This window comes from Leptonychotes weddellii, chromosome 14 (genome assembly GCF_054177405.1).
Source record: "Leptonychotes weddellii isolate Sample4059 chromosome 14, ASM5417740v2, whole genome shotgun sequence".
NCBI classification, from domain to species: domain Eukaryota; kingdom Metazoa; phylum Chordata; class Mammalia; order Carnivora; family Phocidae; genus Leptonychotes; species Leptonychotes weddellii.
This window is the reverse complement of record NC_138382.1, coordinates 77,159,161-77,171,720: the sequence shown is the minus strand read 5'-3', so window position 1 is coordinate 77,171,720 and position 12,560 is coordinate 77,159,161. Positions and strand designations below refer to the sequence as shown.

The 12,560-nt window shown below is 49.4% G+C and overlaps 1 protein-coding gene across 1 annotated transcript in view; it reads left to right on the top strand.

Annotated features, from left to right (window-relative positions):
- The window catches only part of DDX31 (DEAD-box helicase 31), a 69,929-nt gene that overhangs the window by 24,040 nt on the left and 33,329 nt on the right, over positions 1-12,560 (top strand). The window contains 3 exon segments of the mRNA XM_081803837.1: positions 71-130; positions 9,695-9,745; positions 11,340-11,479. Coding sequence (XP_081659963.1) covers positions 71-130; positions 9,695-9,745; positions 11,340-11,479 — 251 coding nt within the window.

Genomic DNA, 12,560 nt, shown 5'->3' with positions numbered 1-12,560 from the left:
TGAGAATCTAAGCCTACTTGCTGGGACTGACCTCGGAGTCGTAAGGCAGTGTTTTTCCTTGTTTTTGTAGGAAAGAACAGCAGTGTTTCAAGAATTCTCACATTCCAAGACAGGCGTCCTTCTCTGTACGGTATGTACCCCTCTGCACTCCACGGGGAGGCCAGGACCCCCTGCCTTTCCTCTTGCCAGGTTGCCTCGCGGCCAGCCCCACAGGGATCCGGGCTGGCAGGGGCTTCTGGGTGTGGCGGGTCGCCTTGCACTTCTGGTGTGTCACCTGACTGTGCCACCATGCAGAAGTCATGCCGATTTGCTCACTAATAGTGGCAGCTGTTGGTCTGAAAATGTGTGAATCTGGGCGATTTCTATCCACCAAAAACGTGTAAATTACAGCTATCGGGAGTAATTAGAGCTGAGAAAGTCTCTTCGCAACAGAACCACTCTCCTTGCCTCTGCTCGCCTTTTTTAAAAGGAAAATAGATGTGCTTGGACAGATTTTCTTTGCTGCTGTCTAAAACTATTATTTGTATTATTTGCCCTGCAGTTTTTGGGGCCAGGTCACTCAGCCTCAGTCCTGGCGGGCTCGCGTGGCCGCCGCCTGCAGCGCAGAGCTGGCCTCTTGGATGGCCTCTCGCGTGCTCTTTTGAGATTGAAAACTCACACCTTCGGTGCCCGCTTCTCTGGGGATTCACTTCACCATGGTTGTCGCCAGCTCCCAAGATTAAAGTATCTTCCCCCCTGGTGCCATCTTGGATGGTATAACTTAACCCCCACCTGGGTATCTGAGAAATCCCTGTCCACACAGTCCTGAAGTTGCACTGAAACCGGGTCATCCAGTGGGCGAGTGCCGGGCAGAACAGACTGTTGGCTGTTGTCTAGGCCTCACTTTTTCATGCAGTTACTTTTTTTTTTTTTTAAGATTTTGTTTGTTTATTTGACAGAGAGATAGAGCACAAGCAGGGGGAGTGATAGCAGAGGCAGAGGGGGGAAGCAGGCTCCCTGCAAAGCAGGGGGAGCCCGATGCGGGACTCGATCCCAGGACTCTGGGATCATGACCGGAGCCAAAGGCAGACGCTTAACCGACTGAGCCACCCAGGCGCCCATGCAGTTACATTTTAAGGAACCCCTGGTCTGCATTCAGTTTTCAAGGTAACAGGCATTGTCCTCTTCCCAGATGCAGGGTTTATGAGTGAGTACGGCTTTGTTTCTTCTGCACGAGGTGGCTGTCCAGTCACCCATTTATCACAGGGTGCCAGTTCTCACACGAGTGTGGCAAACCGTGGCTCTGTGACTCAGTTGTGCAGATCTGGGAATGGTCACTCCTGGAACGCCTGCCTACTGAGGAAGACCAAGTCTGACCAGGGGCCCTACCCTTTGTGAAGCCCATCTGCAAATCAGACGCTTGTGTTTGCGCTCAACCACCTGTAAAGGCCGGGTCTACGGTGAAGATGAGTCCAGATGATCTGTTTGACAAAGAAATTTGTCAACAATCCTGATCGTGTCCAATAATACTTGCTGGATCCTGACCCCTTCCTGTCTCCTTGGTCTCCACTTTCCCCCCTTGTTCCCTGCCCTCAGCCAGACAGGCTCCTCCTCCTGCTCCCTGAATGAAGCATCCCTCCTTTTTCTGGCCTTGGGGGCCTCGTACATGCATTCCCTCTGCCTGGGAAGCCCGCCCTGACTTGGACTAGCCCCTCCTTAGGCCTCCGCTTCAATTTCAGTTTTTCCGGAAAGTTAACTCCGGGAACCCCAGTTTTTTCCCATTAGGCACTCCCACTGCACCCCGCACTTCTTTATGGCACTCATCACACCTGGTTTTAGGTGTCCTCCCCCCAAGATCATGAGCCCCTAGAGATGGACTGTGTCTTGTCTGCAGTCCCCTGTCAGTGTCTGGCACGGAGCAGGTGTGCATACACACTCAGTATTTGTGGACCGAACGGGTGGATAGTTGGGGCTCAAGAAACGCAGCGCTGAAAACCACCACTATCTGCCTGCCTTTTTCTGAAGACTGAGAGAGGCTAAAGTTATGCTTGCTAGTGGGAATAAATCGTCTTTTTCATACACATGATGTACCTGAGGGGTGAATGTTACAGGTTGTCCATATCGAAACAGGAACAGTAGGAACCTTTGTGTGGGAGTTTAAGACAGGAACAGAATGTTTTATCTTTGACCTTTAAGATGTTGGGTTTGTCCCTGGTGGAATATTTTTAAGTCTCCTGGTGTTTTTTATAGACATGGGTCAGCTCTGGGTCTCAAAGAGGACTCCAGGGATTTGAAGTTCAGTGTTTTGGTTGGTTTTGGTTTTGGTCTTTTTAGTAGGTTTACATGGAAGTAAAGGTCATTCTTTTTTAAAGATAATTCTCAATGGGGTCAGAAGCCCATGACGACTTAACTTGTTTCGTCTGGCTGATACCTACAGACAAAGTGAGGTCATCCAGACAAAGAGCGCCCCTGACTTGGCAGAGAACAGCACCCCCACCCCTCTGCCCCCTGCCAGTCCCGAGTGCCGCACAGAAAGATGACTCTCACTCTCTGATTTCACTATAGGTTCTTGGTGTGTGTTTGCTTGTTGAGGAACCTTCCAGTATGCTGGCCTGCCAGCCCAGCCTCACCTCTTCTTCATTGTGTGGTGAAGATTACTAGGGAAGGGCCAGGGGGTGGAGGGACTCACTTCCGGCCATCTCTAAGCCTGGCTTCGAGCACATGGTCCCTGGTGATGAGGAGCTCTTCATTCACCCTCTCCGAATTCCTGCTGGCTCTGCCATTTTCATTTGCTTCAGCCTGAAGCTTCTGGTGCCCAAGAGCTGTAGGCACAGGAGACCCGCTGCAGTAGATCATGGCTAGGTTGGGGAGATGCTGTCACTCTGTGTCCTTTTAAGCAGCCTGTTGCTTGCCAGGCCCTCTGCATGCTCTCCAGGAGCCTCCGTAGTGTTAATGAGGAACGGGGGCCACGTCAGGACAAGGCAGATGGAGAACCGGCTTCTTTCGGTAAAGAGGAATCCTGTTGTTAATTGTGGCAGGGGGATTTTCCCTCCTCTTTATACCATATCTTTTGCCATTTTGATTTCTCATCCCAAGATCTTTTAATGAGCTCAGGAGACTGAACGTCTGTGTGAGAAGTTGGGAACTGTGGCGGAACCAGTCAGAAACTCCCAGTGCTGCTAGTTACTGGGAAAATCCCTCCCCCGATCCATTTTCCTCCCTGCCGACATTTCTGCTATTAGGAGCAGTTAAGGATGTGTGTGTGTGTGTGTGTGTGTGTGTGTGTGTTTCTTTCATCTTAATTATGAACATCTTAAAGCAAGGACCTTTCTAATTTTTTTTTTTTTAAGATTTTATTTATTTGCGAGAGAGACAGAGAGCATGAGAGGGAGGAGGGTCAGAGGGAGAAGCAGACTCCCTGCTGAGCAGGGAGCCTGATGTGGGACTCGATCCCGGGACTCCAGGATCATGACCTGAGCCGAAGGCAGTCGCTTAACCAACTGAGCCACCCAGGCGCCCTGGGACCTTTCTAATTTTATGCAGCCGTTCAGGACCTGGTACCTGACTGTGTGTACTGTGGGTTCTCAGTAACTGTGTGAGGCCATGCCGGTGTGAAGCGTAGGCCAAAGTGAGAGGCCAGGCCGGGCAGGAGAGACCAGTTTGGAAAGAGCGGTCCTTACTAAACATTCGAAATGTAAGTTTGTGTGCTCCGGAGAAGTAGATCGAAGAAGCAGCCAAGTCAAGAAGGGAGTAGGGATTAGCAGGAAGGAGCCGTTTGAAAGTTCAAAACCCACTTTCCTAAATGGAATAAAGAAATCAAGGGAATCAGGAGATATTGGGTTACCTACAAAATACTTCCTCCTGCTTCTGGTGAAGAACTCACCCTCAGCCAAAGGACGGGAAAGTTGGGTTTCAACACCACTGTTACGTGGATGAGTTGGTAGAGGGAAGTACCACGGAGTGACTGAAAAATGATATTCTTGAGCCGTCTGCGGTCGTAAGGCCGACACTGGGCTTTCTCTTGTACACGTGGCGCTCCCTGCTCGTCCCCGGATAAACGGAGCGCGGTAACCTTTCTCCCGGCACGCAGGGGCACTCCCACTCCCCTTGGTCTGCTGGCCGGTTCTCCGTTGGACTGCATCTCGGTTGGCCTTCCAGCATGGGCTTTCTTTCCGAAGAGACACCTGAATCACCTGTGCTGCTGCTTTTCTCCACCTTCTCAGTTGTTTTTTTGTCTTGAAGCACACTGTTATGTCTGTGCAGTTCTTAATTTCCCTCCTCCTGGGGAATTTCCACTGTGCCAGGAGGCTGGGAGACAAAGGAGGCCAGGAGGTGAGACCGTGAGAGTCACGGGAACGTCAGTTCACCACTGACAATAAATGTAGACTTTGCTGGTTTTCTCTGGGGCGTGCTTTTGAGGTAAAGTTTCTCTTTTCCACTTTATTTCATTCGTGTTAATGGCAAGATCATTTGGAGATGGTCGGCTGTTTACTCAGTTACGCTAACTCATGTTGCCAGTTTTTTGGCGGCTCCAGCCAAGATCTCTCGCCTCTGACAGCTTCTGCACTCTCTCCTTCCTCCTCTGATTACGCAGCCCAATCTGTCACCCGGACAACGGGGGCCTGTACCCTGCTGATGGCTTTCCACACACGGCAATAATGACTTTTGGCAGGCCGGGGAGGCGGCAGAGGCGAATTTGCTGCGTCCCTTGCTCAGAGAGCCGGCAGGCCCCCTCTCCCTGTTAGTAAAAGCACTTTGTGAGGTTCTTGGGTAAATAAATGAGTCATTTTAATCCAACTGACAGGCTGGCACCTGAGCAAGCTGCCTTCCATCTGTACTCCTTGGTCTCATGGAGGCAGCCAATTGTCAAGCCCTGGGCCTTCAAGGCCTCACCGTTGAGTGTCTTTCAGAACTGACTTTAGCAATTCTTTTGCCCTAATTAGCTCAAAGGAATACAGTTGGGCTGGGTCTAAGTTCTAAGAGGGCAGAGAACCGAAGCCTTTGCTGAGACTTGGGCAGGTCAGTTTCCTGTCGATCCCGTGCTGCTGGCTGGTGGTGTTCTGGAGGATGGAGCAGACCCCGGCTTCTCTGCAGTCCTCTGCCCCGGTTGGGTGGTGGGTGTGAGGAGAATCACACCACTGCCTAATCGCCACTGTGCTGATTCCTACTTCGTCATGGAAGGAAATCCTTGGATTTGTAATTCTCAGTGCACTTCCACATGCCTAGTCTTGTTTGGTCTTCACAGCAACCTCATGAGATAAATAGGGTGAATCTTATAGCCATTGTATAGGTGGGTAAACTGAGGGTCAGGGAGGTGCGTTGACTTGCCCGGATGGTATGGCTGTAGAGGGATAGTGGAGTCCAGTTCTCTCTGTTCCTAGACCCTGAAGGTTATCCCTTTGTCTCATTGTCTGTGGTAGCCTAGGCTGAGAATAGGAAGGAGGACTTGCAGAAATGGCCGGGTGAAGCCTGAGCAGGGGTGGCTGTCAGTGAGGGTCCCCCACCCCAAGACAAGAAGTGGTGGGAGGTGGGAAGATGGTGTCTCGGCCAGTCCCCCGGACCCAGATCACCCAAGCAGAAAATAGAACCGCGAACGGTCCCATGAAGGCTGCTGGCATTCTTCCTTACTGTGGCTGAAAGTGTGCTCAGTGAGTTCCACGAACGTCATATGCTATTTTAGAGTTTCATTTGTGTTTCTTGGTTGAATTTACTAAACCGATGAGCATTAAATTTTTTACAAAGCCTGTCTGTAAAGCTCAGACAGCCCATTGTCTACATGCATCTCCCACTGCAGAGCGCTTAAATAAAATAAATCACTTCTTAACAAGAGCTTAGCAGATTTAAGAACCCGTCAGTTTTTCTAAAGACATCAACTGTGGTTAGTGTAGAAAGCAGTGCCTGCTCCCCTTTAAGACAGAGAACTCTCTAAATTGTGTTCTCAAAGGCATCAGCTCTGGAACATCAACCTTCAGTTTTCCGGGCAATGGGAGCTGTCTGAAAACACTTCGTGGGTGGTTGACACACTTAGTACATTAAACTCCCACTTAACACTTACTAAATGCAGCCTAGCCACCGTTCAGAGGAAACCCGCCAGCTCAGGTGTAGTCGGAGCGAAGGCAGACAAATCCCAGCCTGCCCTCAGTGGCCCCTCCCAGTGGGTTAGATGCTGGCGGGCCAGTGTCCTCCTCGGCTCCCACCCCTGACTCTGGGCAACACGGGGCGCGGGCGTCTCAGCGTGCTTCCTGCAGAGACTTTGCGCAGGGTTATTGTTCTCCCGGAAAGCTCTCTGCATGCAAAGTAAGGGGAGAGAAAGGCGAGCTGTGCTTTACGGAAAAACGCCAACTATTAAATGGAAGAAGGGAATGACAGACTTCGGAAGCCGTCCACTTGCTGCCACCAGGGCAACCGTTGGTGCAGACGGGCAGCGTCAGGCGACGCTAAGGCCTCTGGGCAAAAGGTTTTGGGAAACAGTCTCAAAGTTTCACTCCCCAGTTTACTGATTAGTTACGAAGGAGAAGGGTCCCTTCACCTGGATGCCACTTCCTCGGGGGATCGTGCACAGCTCCCCACAGTGCGGGCCAGGCTGCCCTCGGGCTCTCCTGGCGTCAGGTACTGGGAAGCACACCCCCCGGAAAGCTCCCCCGGAATCTTACCACGAGGACACAGTTAGACAAACACAAGATTCTGGGACGTCCTTCAAGATGCCTGGACTCCTTCACAATTGAGTTGTCAAAAAACTAAATAAATATTAAGGGCAGGGATATCATTCTAGATTATGGAAGTCTAGAGGGATATAATAAAAACAGAATGCATGATGGGCGCCTGGGTGGCTCAGTTGGTTAAGTGACTGCCTTTGGCTCAGGTCATGATCCTGGAGTCCCAGGATCGAGTCCCGCATCGGGCTCCCTGCTCGGCAGGGAGTCTGCTTCGCCCTCTGATCCTCCCCCATCTCATGTGCTCTCTCTCTCTCATTCTCTCTCTCTCAGATAAATAAATAAAATCTTAAAAAAAAAAAAATGCATGATCTGTGAGTCATTCCTGAGTTGGGCAATAAAAACATCTATAAAAGTCAATCTTAGGTGCAGTTGGAGAGATTTGAATATGAGGTGATTATTAGAAAATAATGTTATTTGGGGCGCCTGGGTGGCTCAGTCGGTGAAGCGTCTGCCTTCAGCTCAGGTCATGATCCCGGGGTCCTGGGATCAAGCCCCGCATTGGGCTCCCTGCTCAGCGGGGAGCCTGCTTCTCCATCTCCTTCTGCCTGCAGCTCCCCCTGCACGCACGCACGCATGCGTGCGCTCTCTCTGTCAAATAAATAAAATCTTTTAAAAAAAGTTATTTAATATTAAATTTCTTAGGTATGATGCTGGTATTGTGTTTGTGAGGAAGAATGTCCTTTTACTTAGGAGAGACATGTGAAAGTAGTTAGGAATAAAACATGGTATTTGCAACTTACTTTCGGATGGCTCAGAAAACGTGTAGAGAGAGAAAAAAAGCAGATGTGCAAAGATTAGTGGTTGATGAATCTAGATGAAGGATACACGAGTGCTCATTGTAATATTCTTCCAGCTTTTCTGTTTAATTTTTTCTAGATAAAAATTTGGGAGGAAATACTAAGCATTCATTGAGAGAAAAAGCAAACAACAGAGGAAAACACAAAGAGAAACATAAAAATCACCTTAATCCCTCTCCCCGAAGATAACCACAGGTGATAGTTCTGGTGAGCCTCCTTCCAGGCGTAGGCTCCCTGGCAATCTCTCCATTCCTCTCTCTCCATTTATCCATCTACCCATTTCATGTCTCATTTTTGGTACCCTCTTTTTTTTTCCTTGAATTTTTTTCTGGAAGAAACCAGACTGTCCCTGCTTTAGAATACTCCACATTCAGGATTTGACTTCTTTGGTTGGGCCAGTGTGCTCCTCCCTCCCCTGCACTTCCTGTAAACTAGGAGCTGGGGCTGCGCACCTGGTTAGATCTGCTTTTGTTTTGGGCAAGAATACACCACAGGTGACACTCCATACTTCCTGTGGCGTGACAGCTCCTTGTCTTTCTAGTTATGTCAAAACATTTACGTTGTTTCACAGTCAAGATTATCAGAGTCTCTTCAAGGAAGTCCAGCTTCCACCCTTGTCTGCCACCCCCGATCCCTTCCCCTGCAGGTCACTTTTTGCGAGCTTTTGGCTTTTCTCGTCCATTATTTCTTTTTGAAATACGAGCAGATATATTTGTATTTCCCTCATTTCTCACACAAAAGCCTACTCTGCACACCCAGAACAGATCGTAGAGATTCTCCATGTCTGCACTGGCACTTCCCTCCTGTCTCAGCTGTAGGACGCTCTGCTGAAGGAGGTCAGTACAGCCGTCTTTTAGTCCACCTGTCTCCTGCCAGACACTGGGGCTTTTTCTACACCTGCAATTACAGATTTTGCTGAAATGAGTAGCTTTGTGCATGCAGCATGTTGTATTTTTTGCCAGTGTGTCTTTGGGATGGATTTCTAGGAGTGAGATTGCATCTGGGTCAGAGGGCAAGTGCATATGTAATTTTGCTGCATACCACCAAATTTCCTACTTAGGGTTTTATACTATTTTGCATTCCCACCAGCATCTTATGAGGGGTGCAGCCTCTTTTTCGATGGTGGAACAGCATAATATGGCCTTGGAAAAGTAAGAGGGACCTGGATTTGAGGGCTGTCTCTAGCTGTGTGTCTCTGGACAGGTTACCTAATCTGTCCGAACCTTGGTTTCCCATCCATCAAATGGGAGTAATCGTTGTTCTGTGGAGTTATTTGGAAGATCACTTGAGATGCAACCATCGGGTGAAGTGGTACAGTGTCTGGTGTATAGTAAGTGCTCAGGAAATGTTGACTAGGGATATTCTCATTATGACTGTCGTGCTTGAACATGAATGCCCAGCGTCAGTTTATCCCCGACAACCGAAAGGTACCCATTCTCGAGTCCCTGCCAGAATGGTCAGACAGACACTAGAGAGCAGAGAGCCTTTGCTTTTTGGGTGACAACCAGCTGCAAAGAAATGTATCTCCTTTGCTTTTGCAGTTTTTATGTGTGGTTGATTAAGTCTCTGGCTGGTGGTGTAATTTAACTGTCTGAAGAGGTGGGACATTACTTGATCTTTACAGCTACCTGAGGTTGATAAGTCCTCCGTAAAGACTTTGCACCTCACCTCCACAAGGGAATACTTTGGGGTGATCTTCCAGACGCACGTCTCAAAGCCATATCGCTGTTAGGCATTGCTGATAGGGAAGGGGTGGGGGTAATAGCCCATGAATGCATTGATCATAGAGTGGTTCTTCAGAGAAAATGTAAAAGTAATAATACATACTAGAAATTTTCATAGTTGTTACGTGATGCAACTGATAATGACTTCAGTTCTTGGGCTAACAGTTTATGTTCTAGTAGAGTGGGTGGTGACAGCCTCACCAACACATTCTGCAGGACTTACCCCCAAGGTAGAATTTTCAAGCACAGATGGACTTCAGTGGGTCCCTGAAGTTGTATGCCGGCGCGTGCGTGTGCGTGTGCATGCGTGCGTGTATGCGTGCGTGCGTGCACATGTGTACGTGTGTGCACGTGTACCTGCCTGTGCACACTGGGGGGTGGTGAGCCCTCATACTTTGCATTAGATTATCAGGTGGATCCATGACCCAAAAAAGGTTCAGAAACTCAGTCTTAAGCCATATTCTTTTCTGTTTTGAAGGATGTTGCAGCTCGGGGCTTAGATCTCCCTCAAGTCACGTGGATTGTTCAGGTAATTTTTTAGTTGTTAAGGTGTGAGCTCCATGCAGGAATATATGACTGTGAGTAGATGCCTTGGCTTTAAGTGGAATAATTATTATTAGCCTCTTGGGTGTTGCCCTGGTAACTAGGCAGCAACCAGCCTTACCTGCACTATTCTCCTGGTATCTTTCCCTAACCCAGCCCACCTAGCTGCTGCAGGGAAACAGCCAGGCTGAGCAGTTGTGGGAGGGAGGGGCAGGCTCCCCTGCTCCCAGACAAATGCATGTCACACACAAAGTTTCAGCAATCTGAAAATAAGAGGAATTACCAGGGCCCTTGGGAGGTCTCATTGTGTCCAGAAGGAGATGGCTCAGCTGTCCTGAGAGCCGTGTCCATGTACATTGACCTGCAGGGGGCAATTAAGTCCCTGACAGCATCTTACACATACCTCTAGCCTTAGACGCTTTGCCAGAGGGTACAGGTGTTAACACTAGAGTCTGCTGGTTTCAGTTTTGTTTTTTCTTTTCGTTAGTCTGCAGAATGGTAGTTTTAAGCCCTTATGTGTGAGGGCCAGGGGACATGTGCCCCATTTATGTGAGTCATGGTTTATTCACATTTTAGTGGAATTGCATGCCTGTCACTGGCTAGGAAATTTGATCTGCTCACTGCAGAAGGCCACTTTTCGACTAGAGGCATTGAGTCTTCTTTCCTGATGGCCACGGAGCAAAGTAAAGATAAAAAGGCAGGATAATCTTAATATGGGGGGGCGGGGGCAGACACATAAAATTGGTTGTTCAGAGCTTTTCTGTATCATCAGATTGATTAGATTCGTGTGCCTGCCCCTCCCCTATACATTCTATTCCTTTTGGGCCTCTGATCTTTGAGTCGTGTAGCAGCAGAGAACAAAAAGGAAGAATGGTTAGATGGTCAATTCCTTTTCATGGTGATGAAGTTATTGCCATAGAGAATATGCAATAATGCATTCTGCTGAGTTAGAGTCTGCCTTTTCCCTCGAGTCAGGAATGCTGTCCTTAGGAGCAGAAGCAAGTCCCTGTGGGAGGGGAACTGGCCTCTCAGCTGCCCCACAGCTCTGTGCCATTGGGATTGAGTGGGAGTGCAGTGAGGTGCTGGGGACCAGCTCTTGGCGGCCTGGCAGCTAGAGTGAAGTCTGATCAGAGCAGCCGGCCCCTTCCTCCTGACCCCGTCCAGTCCTCTGTGTCCTCCGCCTCATTGCTGTGTCTGCCACGGAAGCAGGCCATGGTCACGCGGCCATCCTACAGAAGGGTGCCCCTGCCTGCCTCCAGCTTAACCTTGCACGGTCACCACGGTGAAAAGATGCGGATAGGAAAATGAAGAGACCTGTGGAGAAGTAAAATTACAAAGGAGGTACTGGGACGGGAAGGCAGCTCACTCATCGGAAACTTGGCCGCTGTTCATGTTTGTGTGTCAGAGCTTCGTTATTTCCAACTTCAGGGTTGAGTGACTTCTCCTTGGGATTGCGTGAGGGTAACCATAGCACCAGGGTTTAATTCTTGGGATACCTGGAGGCAGGTGAGGGGTATTGCACTTCCAATTAATGGCAGTCCCTTGATCTGTGGGTGCTTCATTTTTGTTACCCTTTGTAGTACAATGCGCCACCTTCACCTGCTGAATACATCCACCGGATCGGGAGAACCGCCCGGATTGGCTGCCATGGGAGCAGCCTGCTCATTTTGGCTCCTTCGGAGGCGGAATATGTCAACTCGCTGGCTTCTCACAAAATCAAGTGAGTCAGAAACCTGAACAGGGTTTCGCCTGATCTCACCTAATTAACTTTCTGTCGCCTTCTACAGTGGATGGGCCTTGTAAGCTGACGAAGAGCCATTAACCCTTGTGATCCCTAAATGAGTCCCAGAATAGCCAGTGGCAGGCAAACACTAAAACCCTTCATGCCGTCAGCACATGACAATTTTCATTGCATTGCCAGACTAAGGCATGGAACGATCTGTTGCTCATGGTTTTTCTGTAAGATAGAGGTCTGTGTTTCATTTTCCTTTCTGTCAGAGATGTGTGCACAGCCCTTACAGCCAGCTGCTTGAAGACCTTTTTTTTTTTTTTTAAAGATTTTATTTATTTTTTAGAGAGCGAGCGAGCGAGAAACAGCATGAGAGGGGAGAGGGTCAGAGGGAGAAGCAGGCTCCCCGCTGAGCCGGGAGCCCGATGTGGGACTCGATCCCAGGACCCTGGGATCATGACCTGAGCCGAAGGCAGACGCTTAACCATCTGAGCCACCCAGGCGCCCTTGAAGACCTTTTTTATTCAGTTTTTATTTTTACACACTCAACATTTTGTATCTTTAAAGATGATTTGTCTTTGAAAAAAATAACATTTTTGATTCATCACACAGCACCCCCTCCCAAATAAACCCAGGGAAGAAACCTTTTTGGGCAGCCGGGGCTGTGCGGCCACCATCTTGCACGCCCACCACCCCGAGCGAGGCCCCCGCTCCAGCCCTGGCCCGCCAGCTCGACAACCGCGGGCCAGAGCAGTGGGGAGGGCCTCCAGCGGGCCCAGACCTCGCCCAGGAAGGACAAGTGAAGCAGAGACAGAGAAGAGCGTCTCAACCTGGCCGGGAGCAAATGTAATGGAAGCAGAAAGAACTCACCTGGGTCACAGAAATGAATGTTTTGTCATGTTTTCCATACAAGCTCCGGCAGCTGAGGTAACAGGCGCTTAATAATGGGCTGCTGAAGGCATGTGGTTTTTCACAGTGGTCTACTTGCAAGAATTTCTTCTGCTCAGACATAGCACAGTGATATGGAAAGTGTTTTTGGAGGCACGGAAGAGTCCTGTGCGTGTGCCCAGGA